Source organism: Gracilinanus agilis, chromosome 4 (assembly GCF_016433145.1).
Source record: "Gracilinanus agilis isolate LMUSP501 chromosome 4, AgileGrace, whole genome shotgun sequence".
Taxonomy (NCBI): Eukaryota; Metazoa; Chordata; class Mammalia; order Didelphimorphia; family Didelphidae; genus Gracilinanus; species Gracilinanus agilis.
In genome coordinates, this window is record NC_058133.1 from 330,454,425 (window position 1) to 330,481,825 (window position 27,401).

The 27,401-nt window shown below is 35.0% G+C and overlaps 1 protein-coding gene across 1 annotated transcript in view; it reads left to right on the forward strand.

Moving 5' to 3' along the window:
- Positions 1-27,401, forward strand: part of ZNF292 (zinc finger protein 292) — a 91,249-nt gene that overhangs the window by 39,098 nt on the left and 24,750 nt on the right. The window contains exons 3-5 of the mRNA XM_044676365.1: positions 19,440-19,594; positions 19,767-19,845; positions 20,633-20,768. Of these exons, the coding sequence (XP_044532300.1) occupies positions 19,440-19,594; positions 19,767-19,845; positions 20,633-20,768 (370 nt within the window). The remainder of the gene's footprint in view (positions 1-19,439; positions 19,595-19,766; positions 19,846-20,632; positions 20,769-27,401) is intronic.

The window sequence follows — 27,401 nt, forward strand, 5'->3', positions numbered from 1 at the left end:
AAAAGACATATCGCTTACACTATTTCATCGAGCTAATAAAGAGACTTTCTTCAAGCTGCATTCAGACTTTGTAAATTCCTTCTGTAGCAGTGGATATAGCCTGTTTCATCATGGATCCTGGGAGTTGTCCTGGATCCTTGCATTGCTTATAATAATTAAGTATTCACAGTTGATCATCATATTTTACTGCTATTACGGTGTACAATATTCTCCTGGTTCTGCTTGCTTCACTTTGCCTCACTTTCATCTGTCTTTCCAGATTTTTAATGATCATCTTGTTTCTCATTTCTTATAGTTCAATAGTATTCCATTATAATCGGTCTGAAAAAATAATTACTATCCCTGCTTTTTTAACTTTGGCTGAATTATAGTAGATTCTGTTCCAGCCATGAAAGGTAGAAAATTAAACCGAGTCTTGAAGGAAACCAGGGATTCCAAGAAGTATAGGTGAGGAGGAGATACATCTGGGCAGATAGTGTACTAAGGCATGGAAATGGGTGTGAGAATGTTGTGCGTGCAGAACAGTGACTAACCAGTATGACTATATCTTAGAGTGCAAGGAAGGGCAAATAACATATAAGAACACCAGAAGGAGCCAGGTAATAAAAAGTTTAAATGTCATCCTGGAGGTAATAAAGAACTGGGAGAAAAGGGGTGATGAAGGAGGCAGAGTATTGACATGATCACACATGAGTTTGAGGAAATTTTAGTGAGTATATGGAGAATAGATTGATGTGGATAAAGACCAGAAAGGTTATTGCAAGTCCAGGCATAAAATGATATGATCCTGATTTAGAATGGTGGCTACATGAGCGGAAAAGGGGGATGAATGTGAGAGATGTGGAAACAAATAAGATTTGAATAAGCAAGTAAAAAACAAAGGATCATACCAGTGTTGCAAACCTGGGTTGATGGAAGGATGCTGGTTCCCTAGACAGTAATAGTTTGGAGAAGGAATGGGTTTGAGGGAAAGAAGATGAGTTCTGCTTTATACATCTTTTTTGAGGTTCCTATGGGACAGTCCCAATAAGCATTTTGTCATGCAGGATTGGGACACAAAAGACAGACTAGGACTGGATATGACTTTGGGAGTCATCCAGAGGGAGGAGGCCTTTGAAACCACAGTAGTTGATTAGGTCACCAAGCTAGTATAGAGAAAAAAGAATAAGGTGGATGTGGTATGGATGATGACTTAACAAAGGAGAACCAGAAGACTGCAATGGCATGACAACCCAGAGAAGAGAGGGCAGTCACCAATGTAAAGTGGTCCAGAGAGGTGTGATGAGGATTGAGTGAAAGTGATGAGGATTGAGAAGTCATTAAATTTGGGGATTAAGAGATCACTAGAAAGAATAATTTCAATCGAATAATGAAGTTAGAAGAGGGATTGTAGGGAGTTCAGAAGAGGGAGGAAGTACTAAGTATAGGTGGGGTTTTTGTTGTTTTTTATTTAAAACCTGTACCTTCCATCTTACAATGAAAACTGTATTAGTTCCAAGGCAGAACAGTAGTAAAGACTAAGCATTGGGGTTTTAGGTGACTTGCCCAAGGTCACACAACTAGGAAGTATCTGAAGCTGTATTTGAACCCCAAACCTCCCATCTTTTATGCCTGGCTAGCTGAGCCACCTAGCTGCCTTTTTGGGTGGGTTTTTCAAGGAGTTTAGTCTGAAAGGGAATGTGGAGCTATAGGATTGTTGTGAGGATGGTAAGATCAAGCAAGGAGTTTTTAAAGATGAGGAGATTTGGGCATATTTATGTATGTCAGGGAGGAACCAGATAGAGATTTTAGATAGGTTAAGGGGAGCTGGTAATGGAGGCAACCTTCTGGAGAAGACAGGAAGGAATGAGAATCAAGTATGAATGTATAGAGGTCTTGGCCTGGGTGAACAGAAGGACCTTCATCAGAGCAAGAAGTAAAGAAGGAATTATGGGGTTTTGATTATAAAGCTCTGTATTAATGGTGTTTAACTCAGCTGAGGGTGGAGAAGTGTTATTGGAAGTTTTCAGAAAGAAAGTCTGAAACATTCACTGTGGAGAGTGGCATTAAGAAAAATCAGTTAGTTAAAGAATAAATCATAGAAACAGTCATTTCATTGAAGAGAATGACAATGATGAGACTTCTTACCAGAATCTATGGGATGCAGCCAAAGAGTAATTTGGAAATAAAAAAGGATTAAGGGATTACTGCTTTGTTGCAATGAGGACCCAGTTGAGATTTACTAGGCACTTTCAGAGATTACAAAGAAAGGAAATAAAATTATAAATACCATACAAAGATACAAAGAAAAAGTGCTATTGGGATTCTAAGAAGGGAAGGGAAAGAGAGGGCAGGGAATGGTGGCAAGATAAAGAACTCCATGGAAATAATGTCCTTTGAGCAAGCCCTATGAGGGCAAGAATTGTTTTATCTAAATTTGTATCTTTTAGATACAGCTTTTAGAATAGTACTCTGGGTGCCACAGACTCTTAATAAATGATTGCTGGAATTCCTTGTTGATTTGTATTCTGTAGTAACCAAAAATATACACATATACCCCACTTGGTTAAGAATAAAAATAACATTGCAAAGAACCATTATTACCATGGCAACATTATACATGAGAGAGATATTTGTGGATAGCCAAAATTTTAACTGAAATCTTAAATTGATCCAAACAGTAATCTGAGATAATACTGGGAAATGGGTGGGGCACTTGAGCTGGACTGGGTGAGACTGCTTGAATATGCTGATAAACCTGAGGTGGGGGTGGAAGCTTGCAATTCAAGTCATCAGAAAGAGTCCTTGAGGTATATATTTTAGTGGGCAAGAACCTAGAGCAATGGTGTCAAATAGAAATGGATCTCTGAAGGACATGTTGACTCAAAAAAACAAATCAACTATGTTGTGTGGTATTTTTTTTTTGTTCATATTTCCCAATACATTTTAATTTGTTTCAGGCCACACTTGGGAGTTTTGTAGCTGCTAGCCCCCAAGTTTGGAATCTCTGCCAAAGAAGACCTAGGATTTCTTATGGTTAGCAGAGGATGGGTGGGAGGGGGAATGAGGCAGTATGGCATCAGCTGGTCTGAACATATCTTTCTAGTCTTGTTGGGCATTATATCCAGCTAAACTGGTCTTCTCTTTATATTCCTCACTCACAACATGTCCATCTTCCATCTGTGCTTTGGTACTGGCTGTCCCTCATACTTAGAACATTTTCCCTCCTTACCTCTGAGTCATAGAGTACCTTCTCATCAAGTTGCAGCTCTAGCACAATCTCCTACCTGAAACTTTTCCTGGCTCACTTCCCCAATCTAGTGCCTTTCCTCTCAAATTGCCTCATTTAGTTATTTTGTTTATATTTATATGTGATCCTTAACAATCCTTTGGGGGTGGTTCTATCACTGTCTCTTCATAATTGATAAGTGTCTGAGGTGGGATTTGAAATTGGCTCTGAATGGTTTTTAAGGCTACTTTTATATTCACTACAGGAGACTGCTTCCAGATACTTAGAGGAAGAGAACCAGTTGCCATCTTGAAAAAGGCAGTTATGAGGAACTAACTTTTCCCTACTCGGGCTGTCTCACAGAATTTGAAATTTGGAAGTAGTACCTTGGTGGCTGTGCAGCCCACACTCCAAGAGTAATCTCCTGACAGATAATCATCTGACTTCCACTTGGGAAATTTTTCCAGACAAAAAGCCTGAATTTGCCTCTTAGCAACTTTTAACTGTACTTCTTTGTTTAGATTAAGTCTAAAACCTGGTCTGTATGGCAGCCTTGAAACAGCTATATTGTCACCCCTGAGTCTTGGTCTTCTGTAGGTTAAATTATATCATTTCCTTCTACCAATTCTTACAAGTATTGAACTCGACTTTCACTATTCTGGTTGCACTTTTGGACACCTTTCAGCTTATCACTGTCTTTGCCCAACTATGGCAATTAGAACTCCTCAGTAATTGTATTATAGTGTAATTGGTTTCCTTTGTAACTATATATTTTAGGTTCTTTAAAACAGTATTCTGAGAAGGGGTCCATAAGCTTCATAAAACTATCTAACACAACACAAAAAAGGTTAAGAGCCCCTACTATACTGTTAAAAACTTTTGGAGGTCCTGACTCTTGTCATCTGTGTTAATGATCCCTCCCAAATTTGTATGCCATGCAAATTTGATAAGCATACCATCTCTACTAGGAAAGAATGCTGAACCACATAGGACCAAGTACAAGTCCATGAGGTACTTGACTAGAGAGAGACCTGTCAATTGACATTGGACCACCAACTGATCACTCTTTAAGTTTAAGGACTCCAGTGTAAGAACCCCTGATCTAAGAAAGCTCTGTATATACAGTATTTTCCTGGATTACTAACTTCATAATTGTTTATTTTCAGAAGAGGAAATAAGGTTAGTTGGGAATAGTCTTAAAGAGACCATATTGGCTCTTGGTAAGCACCAACTGCTTTACTTAGGTATTCACTAATCATATACTATACATGGATATTTGTGTGTGTGTGTGTAAAATTTTCTAGTGGCTATCCTTTTTTATTTTGTTTTATAATTAGATTTATATTACTATCTTTTGTTTTTACATTACCGTCCTTGTTAACTGTACCTCTCTTCTAATCCTTCTCCCAACAAATCAGCAACAAAGAATAAAAAATGCAGGGGGGGGAAATCAATAAAATTAACCATCACCTCAGCTTTGTTTGGCAGTGTATTTAAAGTTCCACATTCAAAGAGGGAAGGAGGTATATTTTCTCATTGCTCCATTGAGACCAGGTTTGGATATTTTAACTTCCCAAAATTGTTCTGATTAGTCTACTATTGTTTTTCTTTTTATTGCGATACCATTTAAAAGGAGCAACATTAAGCTTTCCAAAGAAAATAAACTTTTAACTCTCTCCCCTACTTATATTTATATAGGAAGAAAGTGCTAATGACTAGATTTCACTGACATGTGCTAGATGTAATTGTGATTCCTTGTAAGAAAGCTTGTGAGCCCAGACAGATGCTTTATTTGTGAAAGGTCATTTCCCCTCAATGATTCTAGGGTATTTTTTCTTTTGTTTTATTTGTTTTTAACATTTAAAATATTAAGATAGTCAGTCCCTCCTCTTTCCCATTAGAGAAGTCCTCCCTCATTTGACAAAAAGATAAACATATATTGAAATTAAGTTCACTAGTTTACAGCTTTCTGATTGTTCTCTTCTTTTTTGGAAAATTGGGACATTTAGAGTCCTGCAGCACATCTTCTATTTTCCACTCTCTTAGCTAATCCAGTGGTTCAGCGATCATATCTACATCCAAAACTTTTTTTTATTGCCCCAGGATACATTTCATCTGGACTAGTGAGTGAGTTTCATTTGGTTAAGAGCAACTTGGTGTTTTCACATTATCCTCTTTTCTTGGGTATCAACTTGCTGTTAGATGTTTTGCTGTCAAAGATGTTTCTTGGCAAAGAAAATAAAGTAAGAATTGAGTAGAATTCCTAGATTTGAACTAGAAGGAACCTCAGAAACTATTCATTCAGTATAGATCCCTTGTTTGGGAGATGAGGAAACTGCAGCTCAAAGCTCTGCTTTTTCTCTTTTGTAACTTATTGTACACACCAAGTACTGGTCCTATTTATTTATTCTTTTCTCCAATATAAAAAAAACAAAACAAGCAAACCCTTTTTGACATCCTTAACTTTCCTCCTCATCCCTAGCTCATGAACTTTCTTTTTTTGTTAACCCTTACCTTCTGTCTTAGAATCAATACTTTGTATTGTTTCCAAGGCAGAAGAGCGGTAAGGACTGGGTAATAGATTAAGTGACTTGCCCAGTGGGGTCACACAGCTAGGAAGTGTCTGAGGCAGATTTGAACCTAGGACCTCCCATCTCTAAGCCTGGCTCTTAATCCACAGAGCCAACCAGCTGCTCCTCTTAGCTCATGAACATTCTTGACACTTTTTACACCCATCATCCTGTCCTTTATTTCAACACCATTCCCTTTTTGTTACACTATTTTACTAATTTCAACTGGTTTTGCCTAACAATTTACTTTACTTAGCTTTTCTTACTCTGGTTTGTAACTTATCTTCTTTTCATTTGCCTGAGTGCATAATCCTTTTCTTTCTTCTAATTAACATATAGTTCAAGATGTAACTTGAGATGAGAACTCTCTGGTGACATTTTGAACACTGATTCTCAGAAGTTAAATATGTGTTTGTGTTGTCTGTAACTGAAGAAAGTCAAAATCTTTTTTGTGTGTGTCTTGGCCCCCTTTTGGCAATCTGTGAAATCTACTGACCCTTTTTCAGAATGTTTTAAAATGCATAAAATATTCAGGATTACAAAGGAAACCAACTATATTAAAATATAGTTATAAAAATATCTTTTAAAAACAAGTTTCTCAATCCCAAGTTAAGAACACCAACTCTAAAGGAATAAAGCAGTGAAAAAGTGCTGAGCATAAATAATGACTAGAAAGGGCATGATAATTTTTTAAAGCTAAAGACTAGAGGTTTAGGAATTATCTCCCTGAATTGTTCCTTTCTTCGAAAGAATGTAAGTATAGGACAACTAGTGGTAAGTGATTTTGAATTTGCAAAAATGGCGATTTTTAAAATTAGGCCTTTGACTTTTTTTTTCTTTTTTCCTTTTGTCTTCTAGATGGAAACAGAATAATTAACTTTATGCCTCTCTTTTTTTTCCCTCCCTGAATAGGGCTTCTAATCTTAAATTCACTCCCCTTATTAGTGAAATTTTTGTGTCAAGATCCTCATGAAAAAGAAAAGCCCCAAATTTAAGTAGCTAACCTTTGAGAATTTCACAAAGGACATTAGCACTAAATATCTTGTTTTTAATTATTACTAAAATACATTGGAGCATCAAATGTGGAGCAATATCTCTTTTCTGTAACCCTAGTGTCTGGAACTTTGTAGCACAATGAGAATGGGAGAAGGGAAGGGTGTGAGGTCACACTTCATTTGAACCTCCACCCAGAAACCCTGAAAGAAACTTTTTCATTGTACAGCCCTTACAAGCTGCTGTGATCTATCTCATTTTTGCAGACTTGTTAGTTGCATACATTTATTAAGGTTTTATTGAAAGAAAAATAAGCAGTTTTGATAACCCCAAATCCTAAAGAGTACAACTTGATCATTCTTTATTGTCCCAGTTGCAGCACCAAGAGCTTTTCCATACAGAGACCCCCTACCTATTTCAATGCATAGTTAACTTTTGTCATATCTTCTGTGCAAAGTATTCTAGGTTGGGTGAGCCACAGTCTTGTAACTTGGATCCTCATTCAGTTATTCAGGGTACCAAGAACTGTCTGGGGCAGGCCTTAAGGAAAGTTCATATTTCCCCTACTAATTTGATTGATTTTGTAGAGCTCACAATTCATAATGAGATACTAGAGCAAGAATTTCTTCTTATTGAAGATTAACTGTTATTTTTACCTCTTCTAACCTGTATATACCTATAATTTTGTCTGTAGCTTTGTCACTGACCCAGTATTACTTTCACTTATCAAAATGTTTTTACTACTTTAGAATTTAACTTTGATAGCAGGTTATTTTCCTAACATTTAGTCATGATATGTATCCTGTCACTCCTCACCACTGACCTCCCTCCTAGTCTATCCCGTAACCCTCTCAAGCATGGAACATTTCCCTCAACTTCCCCCTCACTCCCTTCTCTTCCTTCATGACTCAACTCATGTTCTTCTTCATTTAATTATCTCCTATTCATTTTTGGGTGTGTTATAGTCATTCAGAAGAAAATAATTTCCTTAAGAACCAGGATAGGACTGTTTCACTTTTACAGTATCTCTAGTACCTACGATGATTTAGTGACATGGCTAGCTTTTGCCAGGCTTGGAGTAAGGAAGACCAACTAGAGAGTTCAAATCCTTCCTGTAATCCATATTGCCTATGTGACTATGGCAAGTTGCTTAACTTCTCAGTGCCCTGGCCATCTCCCTGGAAATTGGATCCTTTTCCTTATTTGTGAAACAAAGGAGTTGGATTAGATGGCCTTTGATCATTCAACAGTGGACACACATTGAGCAGATACCTACTATATGCAAAATACATATTTATGACTATACAAAATAAATACATCATGTTTTGGGAAGTAGGGTTTGAAAAAGCCTCTTAAAGGAAGCATTATTTTAACTCAACTCTGAAGGAAGCTGAGGGTTCCATAAGGTAGAGAATAGAAAAGGAGAGTATCACAGGTTTGAGGAATATAGACTTGAAAAGGCATAGAATGGTAGGTGAAGGTTTGTAAGGCCTCTTTGGATAAAGCCCCAACTGCCTAAAGGTAAGTAATAGGGATTCAACCTGGAGCCAGGTTCTGAAGAGTTTTGAATACCAAAGAAACAAGTTAATAATGTTTTATCATGAAGTTGGATAATCAGTGAATATTCTTAAATAGGAGAGTGGGTTTAGGCTGATTTGTGTTTTAGAAGTGACACTTTGGGAGTTATATAGGACACTAGATTGGAGAGGAGAGACTGGATTGAGAGTCTACTTAGAAGACTGTGACATTAGTATTAGTGTAAAGTGAGAAGGAGCAGATGTTGGAATGTTGAGGAGACCTGACAACCGAACCAATTGGATATGAGGGGTGAGGGAAAAGAAAGAATAAAGGATGACTACTAGAATGTGAAACTGGATAATGGGTAGTGTGTCCTCAATCAAAATGGGAAAATTGGGAGGGTACATTACAGCCACTAGACTGAGTTTGGGAAATGGAAAGAAAAGGGGGGGAAAGAAGCCATCCTTGCCATCAAGGAGTTCACTAAGAACTCAAAACAAATGTAAATAAATATAAATTCAATAGTTAAAAAAGGAAGATAACCTTAAATGGGAAAAACTTAGATCCTACAGAAGTGAAATCTGAGCTCTCTTAAAAGAAGTCAAGGATATCAGGAGGTGGAGTGATGAAAGAAAGCATTACAGCCTTGGGTTCATCCAGTGAAAAAGTTTACAGCAGAAGATAAAATGTCATATTCAGAGAACAGAAAGTAGGTCTTTGTTGTCAAACTGTAGGCCCAAGAGGAGTAATATTCAAAAAAGGAAAAAAAAACTAGAAAGTTAAAAGCCAGAGAGTACTTTATATTTACTTGATTCTCTGGATGATGGGGCAAGTAGTAAATAATGAGAAGCCGAGGTTCAAAGTCAAACCAATTTTTTCAGAATAGATTTTTATTGATACCTTGTTTTCACATTGTCTGGATTTTCCCATATGCATTCTTCCCCATTGCAGAGAGCTATCACTTATAATTTAAAGACACTTTTAAAGAAAGAAAAGAGGGATAAAATTCAGCAGAAATCAATGTGTTGAAAACAACTGACATTATAGGCAATATTTGATACTAGTCAAGCCTCTCCCTTTCTCTTCAAAGGATAAGCGTGAAATACCTTCTATCTTTGTATGGGGCACACCAAGGTGGTTCTTTATAATTTTATAACATTCATTTTTTACTTTTTTGGTAGTTTCTTAGTACATTGTTACAGTCATGTATATTATTTTCTAGCTCTTCTTACTTCACTTTGTATCAATTTATATAAGTCTTCGTGTGCCCTCATCATATTCATCATCTCGAGCAGCACAATATTTCATAACGTTTATGTACCAGAATTTGTTTCATTCCAGCTGTGGACATCCAATTCTTTGCTTCACCTAAGAGTGCTGGTATAAATATCATTGATATGTAGAGAGCCTTTCTTTTTGTCAGTAACCTCCTTGGGGTATGTGCCAATCAATAGATCTTAGGGTTAAGGTACAGACATTTTAGACACTTTTTAAAAATTAAATTTTTAATTAAAAAAAGCCTTTTTAATTAAAAATTTTCTTGATACTATTTTTGCATCACTTAAATTTCCCTCTACATCATTCTCCCAGAAGGCCATTTCATGTAACAAGCAATATTTTTAAAAGGAAAAGGAGGAAAAAACAATTAGCAAAACATCAAAATATTGGGGGAAATCTCAAAATATTCGTAGTATTCCAAAACCTGTGGACTCTCAACCTCTGCAAAGGAATTGGGAGAGGTGTCTTTTTATAATTTTTCTTTGGACTCATGTTTGATCTTTTCAACATTCACTTGTTTGGTGGTTCTTCCATTTATATTATTGTAGTAAGTATATATAATTTTTTTCCTGGCCCTGCTTGCTTTATTCTCACTTCATGAAGTTCCTATAAGTCTTTCCATGCTTTTGCTAATCATATTCCTCATTTCTTACAAGACAGTAATATTGCATTATGTTCATGTATCATAATCTGTTTAACCATTTCCCAGTTAGTGGGCATACACTTTGTTGCCAATTCTTTGCTAACCCCAAAAGTTCTATAAGTATTTTGGAGTATAAATATGTGTATGTATGTATATATATATATATATATATATATATATATATATATACACGTATATATGGATTTTCTTTTTATCAGTGACCATCTTAGGGTGTGTACTTAATAATGGGATCTCTAAGTCAAAGAGTATGAATATTTTGGCCTTTACCTTGTCATAATTTCAAATTGTTTTCTAGAATAGATATATAGATCCATATCTTCACTAGTAGACATTAGTGATCTTATCTTTTCATACCTATCCTCAGCATCAACCTTGTTTTCTTTTGCATTTCTCTTATTAGTGATTTGGAGCATTCTTTCAAATGGTTGTCAATAGCTTATACTTCTTCAGTTGAAAACTATTTGTTGAGATCCTTTGATCAGCTACCTAGTGGGGAATGGCTACACGAAATATTTCATTGGATGTTTGGGGTCAGGGATGCTTTTGCTTTTGTCTTGCCTGGTCACTAGTGGCCTACCCTGTTGCCTGACACCTACTGTATTTGTGGATTGATTGATAAGCAGACCACAGAGATCTCAGTGATATCAACATAGACACCAAGCACCCAACCATAAAAGGAAGAATTAGAAAACAGAGCAGAATTCAGTGATCAACACTGGCCAACATTGACATTTGCCAAAAGATCATGTTATAGATAGGGATGCCTCTGCAATCAAGGCTTTTTATAAGAAAAGGGGGAAGAACCCAACTCTGCAAAACTAACCAACCCATTACATTAAGAAAATGACATATGTAGTGTTGCAGTTGGGACCCTTTTTGTTTTTTCTCTGCAAAGAAGTGGGGAGGGGCAGGAGAAAAAGATGCTTGGTTAAAGCTTTTTTTGGTAGCCAAGCTTGGTCATTATCATTTCATAGTATTCAGTTTAAGCCATTTTATTCTTTCCATTTACATTGTTGTCGTACATTTTATTTTCTTAGTTCTGCTTATTGATTTGTTTGAACTGTAGAACCTAATTTTACATGACAAATGTGTTTCAAGACCCTTTACATAAGTTGAAAATTGTGCATAATAGTGAACCCCAGTATTAAATAAGTATTTCTTATAGGAACATACCTCTGTACTTTACAGCTTTTTTGGGGGGGCTATTATTAATAACTAGCGTGAATGAAACAAAGAAAAGCACTGCTCTGATGGAGACACAAAGCATGTTATAAGGGAAAACTCCAGATAAAAACTGATGCAAGATTTGAGAACAGGATTTAAGGGGTAATGTAGTATTCTCATAGGGGACTAGAATTTGGTATGCAGGGAGATTTGGGTACTAAGGGTTGTAGTATAGAGAGGGGGGGTCATGTTAGTTTTTTCAAGCTTTGGCTGAGTTTTGTAATCAGTTAGGGGTTTAGAATCTTGAGGGAAAAAGTGAGTTGGTTTGGAAATCTCATGGAGAGGGTCAGACCAGCTGAGCTGCTTCCTTACCTATCTGTAGAATTGAAAGTTAGCCTAGCTTTGAAATATTTATTTAAGAATTGCTAGCTTAGAGAAACCCTTTCTATTTTCATTTCCTTTATTATTTCCTACCTTCCTTCCCTTACCTTATATGTCTGTGAAGTTAATAAGGAGAGTAAATTAGAGAGGAGTTCAAATCTGTGAAGGGTTTAACTATAATTTGATAGTATTATATATAAAGAAATTAGTCAGTCATCATTTATTCCCTTTAGATATCAAGAGCACATAAGGCAGGTCCTTGCTCAGCCTCCATCTCTGCCTCCCTTCCCCCACTTGAGGTTCCAGAGACAACTATAAGGGCTTCCTCAATCCACTTTCCTGACAAATCATCCTTTAAAGATAATAAACCCTTTTGTGTTTCAACAGACCTATTAGTATAATTTGTCAGTTAGTTATTAAGAGAGGGAAGAAGAGGGAAAGAACTAACATACTCTGGGCTTGAAGGGAAGCCGTGGTATCCATCTTGAAGGAAGGTGTAACTTCAAAACAAGTCCTTTCCTGTGAAATTAACTAAAGCCTGTGGTTAATTTCAGTTCAGTCTATTTCTCAGTTTGTCTCTAAGTCTAAGTCCCAGTCTGTAAAGCCTGCTGTCTTTGCCTGTTTAGATTAGTTCCTCCTCTCCCTGAAGATCTTTGTTTCCTTTCAGTGTTATACTCCTGACTTCAGCCATATTATATCCAGAATCTCCTTATTCCAGCCTACCTGTAACCTAGATTTCCTACTTAGCAAGTCCCTGACAACCTCCTTTCAAAATCCCCTTTTACCACACACCTTTCCTCAAATTATCCCCATTACAGGGTTTCGATTCTAGAGGATTTACCTGCGCTTCCTTGTTCAAGTGAAGAAATGGCCACTGCTTCCTTGTAAATATGTATTTGCATCATCCCAGTGGAGAAGACTTGAGTGAGATAAAGAAGGCCCACTCATAGTTCATATTTGATTTAAATAGTAAGGGGGAAAAAATAAATAAATAAATAAATAAATGTGTGTGTATATATATATATGTATATATATTTGTAAATGTCATTGTCTCTTCCAGGGGGCAAACGGGTCTTAACTAGTCCATAATGCTATGCTTATGTGTAAAGTAATAATTCATTATTTCTGGGATGGGATAATCCTAGTTCCCCAGATATATAAACAACTGCTGCCTTGGAGATTTAGCCAGTCTTTGACTCTTCAGAGCCCATACATACACTCACAAACACAACCCACAAACATACCACTCCACTTCCTTCAATGCTGGCTATATTATATGTTCCATTGACCCACACCAATTAGAGTCCCTTGCTGAAGATGAAATAGCCTTCTATAATAAGCCTTACCATTGGAGGTGGAATGGGAAGGATGTTCCCAGTATTTAAGAGGTTCAGTATTTAAGGCTTGACCACTGTAGGCAAAATGGGTGTATAGATTAAGATTAGGGTGTTAAAATTAGGGATTAATCTGAACTGGAAAAGGAAGAGAAGAGAACAAGATGTCACTGCTGATGAAGTTGAATATCTTTCCAAATCTGTGGCCTTTGCTCTTCCAGAAACTTTGAAGGATTGTCCTTGGTGCTTATCTCCTCCTGACTAACCTTGTCTGTGGACAATATTTAGTTCTCAATTCTTAACTTTTCCTGGTCATTGGAGGGGAAGATGGATTGAAGAAAGCTTCCTTGCTTTTCTTGGTCCTACCTAGTTCTATCCTAGATTCCCAGATAGAACCAGGGTCTGAGAATCAGCAATAGTAGAGTTTTAATGAACAGTTTCTCCCTCCTTATTCTTCATAGCCAATTGTAAATATTTCCAAATGTATTTTGTGTGCTTATTACTTTACTGTGGTTCTGTTTTTAAATAAAAGTTTTAATGTAAATATGGGGGAAAAAACTGATGTAAAAGCTTGTTTGGAGCAAAACAATTTAATGACTCACACTAACATTTCGCAGAAGAGAATGAGTGTGATTGGGTGAAGTTTCAAGACTTTATACTACTTGGGAAAATGAAAAGAATTTAGTTATAATTAAAATATTTTTATTTTTATTTTTTCTGCCTTAATTTTTTTTATTACCAACTGAATATACCTGAATTCGTTTGTGTGTGAATTTGTGTAATCATTATATTATTATTAGCAAAAGATAGCACACTAAGATTCTCTTACTGTTATGTGCCACAACTTACCTAATTGATGGGTATCCACTTTGTTTCTAATTCATTTCTACTACAAAAAAAGCTTCTATAAATTTACTGATATTAATGGGACTTTTCATTTTATTACTGACCTCTTTATGGAAAATTTCTAGCAGTGGAATCTCTGGATCAGAATATGGACATTTTACTCACTTTACATAATTTCATATTGCTTTCTAATAGTTTTTCCAGTTTACAGGTCTACAACGTATTAGCTCTCCTTTATTTCCACAACCTCTCAAAGATTTGCTCCCTCCCTCATCTTTGCCAATTTGGATATGAAATGAAATGTTAAAGTTGTTTTGACTTTCATTTATTATTAGTGATCTGGAACATCCTTTTATAGTGTTGATAACAGTGTGCAGTTCTTTTGAGAATTGTTTCTTCACTTCCTTTGACCATTTTTCTATTGGGGAATGACTTTGAGTGGCTATAATCATTCTTTTTCTTTTTTTTTTTTTCACCAACTCTTTCATTTTATTATTTTTTCAAATACCTATAGAAACAGGTTTTTAATAATTACTTTCTAATCTTTTGCAATCCAAATTCTATCCTCCTATCCTCCCTTCTTGGGCAGCAAATAATCTGATATAAGTTATTCTGTTGTCATGTAGTACAAATTTCCCCATTACTCATGTTGTGAAAGAAGACATTACACATGTAAGAAAAAACTCATGAAAGGAATAAGATTAGAAATGGCATGGTTAAATCTGCATTCTTATTCAGACAGTTCTTTCTATAGCTGTAGATAGCACTTTTCAAACATGAGTTCCTTGGGAATGTCTTAGATTTTTGCATTGCTTATAAGTTTTGTCTTTCACAGTTGATCATAATATAATATGGCCATCACAGGTTTTCCAAGTTTTTCTGAAATCATTCCCATTCATCATTTCTTATGGCTCAATCATATTCAATTGCAGTCATTCTCAACCTTAAGTAGACAATTTGATGATTATAAAATATAAATCTATACTTTCTTACTTTGTTACTTAATAAATGGCTAATATCTTAAATGAAAAACTTTTTTTAAAAAAGTTTAGTTTTACACCAAATTAATTTCAATTGAACAAGTACCTTATTAAGCCTCTAAGGTCCAACTCTAGAGCTAACGTGAATGTCTTCTATACTATGGTCCAGCCACTGTACTAGGAACTGGGAATACAAACAAAAATTAAACAATCTCTATTATCAGGGATCTTACCTTTGACAGAAAAAAAATAGCTCATTCTACCAAAGTTTATATTCTTCATATTAAAAAGAGGACTTTAAATCAACATTTAAAAGTTGGCATTTTCAACACTTTGTTAAAGCAGTTAGTTGTCTGTTTATAAGAAGTAGGCCTTTATTTTAAATGAATACTTTGTGGGATTTTTGTTTTGTTGCTTTTATAAGCCATGAAATATAATAATAATTTTATACACCTAACTTTGAACATATGTATCTTTTAAACAATTTTCTCACTTTAAAGCTTCAAACTGTATCATTTCAGTTTCTCTCAGAAAGAACTTGATGCTGTTACAATTTAATACAAATTATAATTTTTCTAACCTCACTGCCTTACTGTAGTTTGAAAATTGATCTAAAACTAAACAATTAAGATTTTTATGTATGTCTCTCTTATCATGGCTTAATGAAAACAATAATATTTAACTTAAGAATCTAATTAAATATAACTAATTGGTATGTATAGAGGATGAAACTAGTCATGTCCAAAACTGAGAGATCAATGCAAATTTCTCCTGTTATTGTTACTTCGGTTAAAAGTGTAATTTAGTTTATTATTTATGCATAAAATGTAAAATCCTAGTGATTTTAATCTTCCATTTTTTCTTCTTTATTTATTACTTTTTCAGGGAAATATATAATGTGGCTTGAGCCTATTTTGTGGTGTTTTCCTAATCCAGAGGATGTACATTAAATTCTCTGTTCATTAGTTAGAAAGCAAATAACATAGTAAATTTATCATAGGTTTCTATGAGAATATTAGTTGGGTGCTCTTTGCTTTCTTGATTATCCCTTTGATTCTTTTTGTTTATAATGTTCTTTGTTTAGGTGCCCTGGGAAGTAGACTGGGCATCAGAACACTTGAGTTTTTTAGTCCTGACTCCACCATTATTTGCTGCATGATCTTGAGAAATCATCCGAAGTATTTATTAAGCACTTGCTGGGCACTGGGGATACAAAGACAAAGAATACACAATCTTTAAATTGAGTGAGCTTACATTCTTTTGGAGAAATGAGGTGTGTGTCTATATATGTCTATATATACATATAGAAATATAATTATATACAGCATAAATATAAAAGGAAAGGCTGCAAATAAATAGAGATTAAATACACAATAGTTTGAGAAGGAGGATCCTAAGAGTTGAGTAGATTAAGAAAGTCTTCATGAAGAAATTAGTAGTTGAGCTACATCTTGAAGGGAGAGGGATTCCTTTAAGAATAGAGCTGAGGAGAGAGAGAATTCCAGGCTAGGGGTACAGACAGCTGGTACAAAGGTGTGAGAGACTGGTGATGAAACAGAATGTCAATTTGGCTAAATTACAGAGTATTGAAAGGAGAATAATGTCTCATGAGGCTGGAAAACTAGGTTGAGGCCAGGTTCTTAAAGAGCTTTAAAAACTGAACAGAAGATTTTATATTTTATCCTAGAGGCACTTTGGAGTCATTAGAGTTGACTGAGAAGGGGAGTGATGTGGTCAGATTTTTTATTAAGAAAAATCTCTTTGGCAGCAATGTGAGATCTGGAGGGGAATCTATTTGCTATAAAGGAAGGCCTGATAATGAGACTTACAATCTAGGCTTGAAATAAGATGGTTGTGTGAAGAGAGATGAGGAGTGATATTGTTGAAATAGGAACAGCCAGATTTAGCACCTGGTATGGGGGATGAGGGAAAGTGAGGAATCAGATTATGCTGAAGTTAAAATAGAGAGTACTAGAAGGATGGTGGTTCAGACTCTCAGTAAAATAGATTATAGCCTTGGGTTCTGTGAAAACAATAGGAAAAACTGCCTAAATGAGGTTATTCCCAAAGAAATGGGTGATTGCAGATAGTGTTCTTTAATTATATCTTTTCATTCATTCACCTTTCTCTTAGTTCCATCTATTTGTTTAATTTCTGCTTGGGTGGGTAATTAATAGAGGGACAGGTAAGCAAAGTGACTTTATTTGGGCTCCACGTGTGATCAAATCAAGAAGCATTTACTAAACTCCCCCATGTGCCAGGCATCATGCTAGGCGGGGATACAAATACAAATAAACCCTTCTTTCAAGATGTTTCCTATTGGTGGAGACACTGGGTCTATAATAAGACACAATGAAGGTAAAAATGTAATCTCATATTTCCCATCAGTGTACCTCCTTTCTTGAAAGTAAGAATTTTAGGTTTGACCTTGATGAGTCCTTGACCAGAAGTCTGGTAAGTACATTTGTTGGGTGACTTCTTTTAGAGATATTTGTCACTCTGTAAAAATATGTATCTAGAGCCCCAATTTATTTAAAATACACCATGGAACCTTAAAATGGTAATTGTAGGAGAATTAATAACATCTCAGAATCTACATCTATCATCACTGTTCCTTCATTTGTTCAATCTTTTGAAAGTATAGCATATTTTATTGGCTCTGATATAATTTCTTTATGGATTTGTAACACTTATATTTATAATACTTATAACACTTTTCAAAGTCAGTTTAGATTTTTAAAAAGTTTGGAAGTTTCCCAGAAAAGCCTTGACCCTGTAAGGAGTTGTTTAAAATTTTTTTTTTTAATTTTTTTTTTTTTTTTAACCCTTGTACTTCGGTGTATTGTCTCATAGGTGGAAGATTGGTAAGGGTGGGCAATGGGGGTCAAGTGACTTGCCCAGGGTCACACAGCTGGGAAGTGGCTGAGGCCGGGTTTGAACTTAGGACCTCCTGTCTCTAGGCCTGACTCTCACTCCACTGAGCTACCCAGCTGCCCCCTGTTTAAAATTTTTGACTTTCATTTCTAAATAATAAACATTTGTTTTGTAACTCTGAAGATTACACATTTAATCATATATTTAGAGCTAGAGGGGATCTTAGAGGGTATCTTATCCTCCTCATTACAGATGAAATTGAGACTGAGAATTTAAGTGATTTGGGAAGAGTTACACAGGTAGTGTCAGAGACAGGAATTAATCCCAAATCTTTCTGACTTCAAGTCTAGCAGCCTATCCTCCCTATCCACTCCATTTTTTTCTTTGCCTAATCTCTTTTCATTTTTCAGGTCATTATAGTTCAGACTCCAAACATGAGTTCACATCCCTGCTCTGCCTCTTGCTACCTGTGTAACACACATCCCTGCTCTGCCTTTTGCTATCTGTTTAACACTTGACCCCTTCAGGCCTTGGTTTCCTCATCTTCATAATAAGGAGGTTAAGATTGCATGAACTCAAAGGGCTCTTCCAGCTTGAAAATTTTACTCTACTAAATCTTAAATTTTCAGTTAATCTGGTAACAGAAGTAAAAAATTCAGTCTTTGGTATTTTAAAATAGCATGGCAAAATAGAACAATAGAATCACCTCCGTTTCTAACTTTTGTAATAATTATATTTGGAATTATTGAAAGGAAGAGTAGATTAGAGAATAGAGAACCAACCTCTGAGCCAGGAAGGACCTGGCTTATGGTCCAACCTCTGACAAACATGCCCTGGTTATGTGACCCTGGGTAAAGCATTTAATTTCTCAGGGCTCTAAGTACCTCATTAGGTTACAGGAAAGGTACTGCTGACCTTCACTGGTGCTGGTGCTGGTGCTGGTGCTGGTGCTGGTGCTGGTGCTGGTGCTGGTGCTGGTGGTAGTAGTGGTAGACAGAGTTCCCTGAACAAATGAAATCACAGAACAGTCTATATACTTATTCTTGAGATTAGATCAAAGGTCCAATTTAGCTAAAAATATTCTTGCCAGGCTAAAAAGTTATTTTCTTATGATTTAAAGTAACTCCTTAAATTAGTTGAGATATTATTTCGTCTGAAACTTTTTAACCAGAAAAAGTAAATCCTGGTTATTCATACAGCAGCATTGATGACTATTTCTTTTGGTGAATTAATAATATGGCTTTTGTCTAAGTGAAATATTAAATTAAAGAGAATCATAAACTCTTTCCTTGCATTTTTCAGGCAATTTCTTTTATTAGTCTCAGAAAAAGAACAGAACCAGGAATAGCTATGCAGTAATAGAATAAGCTGCCTCTGAAAAGAGTGAGTTATGCCCATCAAGGTAGAGCTTTGAACAGAAGTTGGGTGGCATTCCTATCCTTCTACAAGTTAGACTCTTCAGTTCTCTTCCTATTCTAAGATTTTGTGAATTGCTTGAATTTTATAAAAAGTGAGATTTCTCTTCCACTAATGAATGAAATTTCCCTTTTAGGAAACAAATTGTAAAACTGAGAATTAGCTTATAGATTTGTTTTATTTTTAGCATTGCTTATTATTTCTTCTGAATAGACACTCCTTGAATATGCTGAGAAATGGAAAACCTCAGAAGATCCTTTACCTTTGTTGGAGGTTTACACAGTGGCTATTCAAAGCTATGCTAAAGCACGACCATATCTTACCTCTGAGTGTGAAAATGTAGCACTGGTGCTGGAACGACTGGCATTGTAAGTATATTTTTCAGTAAATCAGATCCTAGATTTAGAGTTTTGTGATGTTTTTTAAATTACCTTAAATTTTAGTATTAAATAAGTTTAAGTTAAATCTATCAATACAAGAGTCACTCAATTTTATTTAGGTGACTCATTGGTATATCATTACCAACTTTGTGCCTTTCAGAAGCTGTGTCGAACTTTTATTGTGTCTGCCCTTTGAGTTATCAGATCATCAATGGAAAGAGTTTCAGGCATTGGTGCAGGTAAGAATTTGTAGTAGTTGTCTCCTAAATGGTTTTGTCTCATATTTTAAAATAAAAAAACTTCATTTTGTAGTAGGCAGGGGGGAAAAAGCACATCTATTTCAATAGGTTTTTTAGCTTTTGCACTGTTCTTTGACAGCCTACTTGGGTTTTTCAGAGGAAGGAAACTACTCATGTCTTAATTTAGAAAAATCCAATTAATTATCTGGTTTTGTTAAGCCAGTTGATTTAAACTTCTCTAAAGAAAGTGTTATATTTAATTCCTTTATTCAACAGGCATATATTAAGTGCTTATTATGTTCAGGTACTGTTGTAGATATTGGGGACTAAAGACAAAAAAACAAAAAAAACAACTACCTGCTCTCAAGAAGTCTATATTCTATTGGTGGGAAACTACACTTGCACAAGAAAGTATATATAAAAATTTTTGTAATTGTTTCGTGTTACTAAAGTATACTTGAAAAATATAAACAAAATATGCAAAGAAAATGCAGATTTCTAGGATGAAGGGACAGTAGCAACTTAGGGGAGGAAGGATATCAGGATTGACCAGAAGGAAAGGACATTTCAGCTGAACTTTGAAGGCAACTTCCTGTTTCTTTTTCACTGTTGCACTTGTGGTCATCATCATGAAGGCAGTCTAAACTCAGGTCTTCCTGACTCCAAGCCCATCCTCTATCCACTGAGCCACCTAGTTGCCTATATTTAAAAATTATTGCTTTTAAAAATGTTTTAATGTTGCTTTAAAAGATGTAATCATAATTCTTCTGGTATCTGATGTTTATAGGTAGCTCATAAAAAGCTGATGGAGAATGGAAGCTGTGAATTGCATTTTTTAACTACTCTTGCTCAAGAAACTGGAGTTTGGAAAAACCCAGTACTGTGTGCAATTCTTTCCCAAGAACCGTTGGATAAGGAAAAAGGTAAAATTTTTACAGAGAGAGAAAATATATCTAATTGTTCAAATATGTAAATAAGTATATAATATTTTATGAAATCTTTCATTTGAAGTGCTCAAAGCACTTGAGTTTAATCTCATTCATCCTCAGCTCTTTTCTTACCTGTCAAGAGAGTCAGGAGAGGGTGCATTTAGAGAACCTTACAGTTGAACATGACCTTTATGGTCTTCTACTTCATCATCTTTTCAGTATATGAGTACTTTAAGTAGTCAGCTTTTGCTTGAATACTTTGAGAGATGGAAAGTTTGTTTTATAGATTGGGAAAACAAAATAGAATAGAAATCGACTTCTTCAGAATCTCACAGTAAGTCATTGATAGAACTGATTGTAAAAACCTAGATCTCAATGAACATTTCAATACTTATTAACACTAGAGCCCATTTTCCCAAGATTTTCTTACTAATTTATGATCCCATTACTTTGTAGATATAGAGTTAGAAAGTCACTTTAGAGGTGTTTTTAGTCTAACTCTTATTTTACAGACGAGAAAACTGAGACTCTAAGGGGAAGTAGCTTACCTAAGGTTGAGCAGGTAGTAAATGGCAAACCTGGCAATTGTACACAGACAGGTCCACTAATTCCAAATTAGTACTCCACTCCCTCCATCTTAAATGTTACTTGCTTTAAAGGTGTCTCAACTGGGATTAAGCAATAAAGAACTTGTTTTGAAGAAAGAAATGCCTTGGCATCATACTAAAAGTAGATGGCAAAATTCATCCATTAATATGAATGATTAAATAAAGGAAGTCCCTCTGAGAGCTCCCTACATATGTTAAATTAAGGGCTGGTCAGAATAATATGAATGATACTCTTATTATGAACACACTATTCATTTTTCTACTCAGAATAAAGCATGTAGAAAAAAGTTTCTTCACTTTTGTATCCTACAGAGTTTTGCTTTTTAATAAGTTAAGTGAGGCTTTTCACCGTATCTCCCTCTAGTTAGTTAAACTATGGGGAATCTAAGCTTTTTTTCCCCTGAAGGGTAGAAATTCCACCACCCACGCCCATTTTAGGATGTAGCATAATAAATACTTATTTTGGTATTCAGATACTTGAATTATAAACACTATTCTGTTGACAAAAATTGACATGAGCCCCTTTTGACTATCAAAAGTAAATAAAGGGGGCAGCTGGGTAGCTCAGTGGAATGAGAGTCAGGCCTAGAGACGGGAGGTCCTAGGTTCAAATCTGGCCTCGGCCACTTCTCAGCTGTGTGACCCTGGGCAAGTCACTTGACCCCCATTGCCTACCCTTACCAATCTTCTGCCTTGTAGCCAATACACAGTATTGACTCCAAGACGGAAGGTAAGGGTTTAAAAAAAAAAAAAAAAAAGTAAATAAAGAACTAGCTATAAAAATGATAAAACTTTCTTAACCAAAATCTGTTTATACATATAGTAGTTGTAAAATTTGAGAGTAAAAGTAGAAAGCTTTTTTCCTTAGTGAAGAAAGGATAATTATTGGAGAACTAAGGTTCAAAGACCAAATTATAACTGACTATGATGCCCTTACATATGGTACGCATATTTCCTAAAATCCAGTCACTTAGTCTGATATCAAAAGATATTTCCTTTAATATCGGAATGAGGCCTTTGATAAGCTTCATTATAAAGTATACCCTATTTTTCCAAATTCAGAAATGTTTGAGAAAATCTGGGCCACTAACTCACCCAAGTTTAGGACACAAGTGTGATGTAGTAGAATGAACCCTAGATTGTAGTTTGAGGTCCTGGACTGACATCCTGGCTCTGTTATTTAATACATTTGACCTTAGGCAAGTGATTTAACTCACTCTGACCATCAATTTCTCCATTCGCAAAATGAAAAAGCATTGGATTAGATCATTTCTAACGTCCTTTCCAGCTCTAAATCTGGACCAAAGCAATATAATTTACACACTGACCTAAACATAATAAATCTTTATTTCCATCTTTCTCTGTTTTCTCTCCTTGTCTTTTGCTCTGTGCCTTTATCTGTGTGTATGTTTGCCTCTGTCGAATGTCAAGCCAATGTAGTGGCTTTTTGGAACCTCAGACTCATTCCACCTAGTGGGGAAATCTGTTTCCTGGAGCAGTCACTCCAAAGAGCTCCAGATGCGTTATCTACTCCTAATTGAATGTGTAAATGCCATGTAATTTTAAGTGGAGAAACATGTTTTGGAACCCTGTGGTTGTATTTTAACCATATGGTAGCATTAAGTGTCATTAATTACTGTCATTCAAAGGTTTGTTTCTCGGCACTCTTTTTGTCTTCCTTGTGGACAAAATTGAATATTTTTTTATTGTGTATCTTAAGTTTTGTAGTTCCTTTTCTTTATAATAACAGTCATTACTATGGCATTTTAAGTTTTACCAAATACTTTTACATACATAGTCATTTGAGCCTCACTAAAGCTTTGTGAAGTATTGTAGATATTATTATTCTCATTTTTATAGATGAGAAAGCTGAAGATGAAGTGGTTTATCCATGGTAACATAGTTCTTTAGATGTTAACTCCTAGTCTAGCTCTCTTTTCCAGTATCCAACATTGCTTTGTTATGGGTGTTTTTTAAGTAATTAATGGAACAGCTCATTAAATTAATTACTTTGCTTTTTATGTGTATGTCTTGAATTAATATTTTTCTGTGAATTGTTGACCTTGGATAGAAAAAAGATTCCCTATCATGATGATAAAGTTACTTAGCTCAACTAAATAAATGAAAATATTCTACCTCTTCCATGTATTTTTGAGCCTCTGTTTGCATTACATGGATACTAATTAAATAGTTTAATTAATCCTGGAAATCTAATTCAGGTTTTTTTTAAACTGTCTGAAATATCCCCACAAAGTTCCTTGCATTTTCCTTAGTATATATTTTAATGATATATATTCCATTAAGGACAAGCTTTTGTTAAAATTGGGCTTAAATATTTTATTTTGATTCCTATACACCAAATTTTATTTTAAGGTAATCATTTTAATAAAACTTATACTGTCAGTCCATGGTCCAACACATTTGATAGTTATTCTGTTAAGTATATCTTGTTTTAGATAAATTTGTTGATATCCTTAGACTTAGTCAGACTAGCTGAAACAGCATGCAACATAGTTTGAAAGATAATGGGACCCGTGGGTAGAAATAAGACTTTATTTCATCCCTCATTCCTTGAACAAACCAAAAAAGCACTCCCTGGGGCATTTAGAGATTGAAGTAAGGAAATCTATTGATTGTTTTATAAATGGAATTGAAAAGGGAACCAGTCAATCAACATGTAGTTTTAAGAATGCCCACTATGAGACTAGTACCTTGTTAACATGCCTGGGGATACAAAGAAAGAAAATGAAATACCTTCTGGTCCCACGGAGTTTATATATTTTTATATTATTTTTTATTAAGAAAAAATTATAACATGACATAAAAATTGAATGTGTATAAACATTAACTTCTGATGATGTGACTTCCCATTTCTTGTGATTTCCTTGTCTAGGAGATTAGCCACTATACTTATATTTGTAGGGGAGGGGGCAGCTAGTTGGCTCAGTGGATTGAGAGGCCTAGACAGGAGATTCTGGGTTCAAATTTGGCCTCATATGCTTCCTAGCTGTGTGACCCTGGGCAAGTCACTTAATCCCCATTGCCTTGTCCTTACCAGTCTTCCGCCTTGGAACCAATACACAGTATTGTATAAGGGTTTAAAAAAACTTAAATTTTTGGTAGGAAGAAAAATATAACATTACCTTACAAATACAGTTTTTAAATTTTTGGTCTTAGTGTATTGAATAAAAAATACTGTTTTTGAAACTAAGTATAAATTAAAGAATCAAATCATGCAAATACTTCTATCAACTGTGATCATTTAGAGCAGTGATTCCCAAAGTGGGCGCTACCACCCCCAGTGGGTGCTGCAGCGATCCAGGGGGGTGGTGATGGCCACACTTTTTTTTGTATTACATTCTATTCTGAGTTCAATAAATAGTTTCATAATTTCCAGGAGGCTTTCTGGAAAGGGGGCGGTAGGCCAAAAAAGTTTGGGAACCACTGATTTAGAGAAAGTAAAATCTTTTTTTGTTAATTGTATTTCCAGTTCTTTAAAAATAAAAACAAAGAATTAGGGGTGGCCTGGAATTTTTGCCTAAATTCTTGTTATTAAATAGCTATATATCATTATTTAAAATGCCATTTTTTCTTAAAGTATCTGAAACAGTGAAATTAATGATGATACCAAAAGCAGCCTACAAAAATGTTCATACTAAACGTAAGCAAACTTTAGTCATGTGTTGTTATTATTGCTTCTTCCTTTATTTAGGCACAATAGATAATAAATACTTTATTGGCCAAACACTTTTCCTCAAATCTGGCTTGTTCTGTGTAATGACTATAACTTGACTTTCTTTTTTATCCTAACAACTGTCTTCCTGACAAGCTACAGAGAGAAAAATAATTTGTTAAATGTTTATTTGAATCAAAAGAATTTTCTTACTCTTGAATATAACACAATAATCTAATATAATTATTTTCAGTCTAAGGCTACATCTGGTCATTTTTCTTTCAGAAAGTTTTCATTTTAGGGAGAAATGCCCTGTAATCAGAGAAATACAGTAAAATCATTTTTCTCAGCTAGTTTTCCAGTGAATAAAGAAAAAACAAATTGACAGCTTTAGAATTGGCCTGATCATCTAGAAATATGCAATTATGCCATCTCAGGATTCTAAAAATAAACTATTAAAAAGCCTAAGCACTTTCCTTCACAACGTTCATAATTAATTGCATGGGGAAATAAAATTTTATTTTAAATGAACTTTTGAAGTTCTTAGCAGAGGTCACTAAAGAACATTACTGAAACCACTTAAAGAACAACTAATTATATTTTGAAATAAACTTTTGGAGAATTCTTAAGACTTTGACAAGACTATGAGAAAAATTTCCCTAAATTTCAGCTCCACACAGAACTACAGGTTTGAAATATCTTAGGTGAAAAGAACCTAGACCTTCTTTATAAACTTTTTATACAAAATTTGAAACTTAGTTTCTTTTCTACCAAAAAAAAAAAAAAAAAGATAGATTTTCAGTTATTCTCTTGCATACCCAGGAATACAGTTGATCTGATCTTGGAGAAATGGAGTAGAACTGCTTCAACGTATCATTGACATGAACACTCCATGAATCTTGAATGCTTCCTATTGCCTAGTGGTTGCAAAAGAATTTAATATTGATGTTGGAAGTCAACTTCCTCCCACCTCTAGTATGTTCCATAAATATAATAACAGGACACATTTATATAGCATTTAAAGGTTTGTTGGTTAAAACATTTATCTTACAACATGCCCATAAGGCCTCTCAAACTTTACAAAAGTGTGTAGTATGAACATTGTTATCCCACTTTACAAATGAGGAAACTGAGGTTGTGAGAGGCAAAATGACATGTCCAAAGTCACACACTTAATAATTCATTGGACATTTAGGCAGTGGGGATATAAAACCAAAAACAATTCTACAGAGCCATCTCAGAACCAAAATTAGAACCTGGGCCTCTTGATTCCAAGTTCATTGAGCAAATATTATCAGAGTCTGATATGTAAAGTTGTAAATGTTTGTTAATATCAGTTGGAGTCAACTAAGTCTTGTTCCCCAAAATTCTTTCCTCAAATCTAAATAAAATCACAACTCTTTATACTGCAAGGGTTGTGATGGAAAACCATTTCCTTAAAATGTGTTTTAAAAAACCCTTTATTTATTGAAGGATTTCAACAATTTCAAAAATTTCAACTGTTTTTTTGTTTTTTTTTATCCTGGGACTCCGTTCTAGGAGCATAGGGCCACAACCAGTAGGCAATGGGTCGCTCAGGGTCTGTAAGTTGTCTGTTAGTTACAGCTAAACTAACTTTTTTTTAAAACCTTTAATTTCTGTGTATTGGCTCCCTGGTGGAAGAGTGGTAAGGGTAGGCAATGGGGGTCAAGTGACTTGCCCAGGGTCACAGAGCTGGGAAGTGTCTGAGGCTAGATTTGAACCTAGGACCTCCCGTCTCTAGGCCTGACTCAATCCACTGAGCTACCCAGCTGCCTCCTAACCTTTTTTTTTTAATAGTGACAAAATTAATATCCCATGTTTCTCTATATCATGAAAGTTTTGTGGATTGTTAAAGGCGAGTAAAATAACATTTCTTTCCATTAATTCAAATGATAGTTTTAAAGTTAATAAGACGCACTTGATCAGGTTTTTTTTTTTAAGTGGATAAAATGGGTCAGAAAAGTTCATTTCCTTGATATAGTAGATAGAATGTTGGACTTAGAGTTAAGAAGGCTTTTTAAATTCAAATTTCACGTTTGATACTTTGTAATTTTGTCCAAAAACATCACTTAACTTCTTTCAGCTTCAGTTTCCTTATTGGAAAAATAAGGCTAATGATGGTAGTGTTTCCTCAAAATTAGGTGATACTTGTAAAAGATTTTGCAAACAAATGGCTTTAATATTCTATTGTGGTTTGCTCCAGAGAAAAAGGTTATATAAAAACCACTTGCGTAAAAACCAACTTAAATTTTTAGGGAACTTATTTTTGTGATTTGTGACATAGTCAACTTCCCTACCCTAATTTTAGGATTTTTTTTATCATAA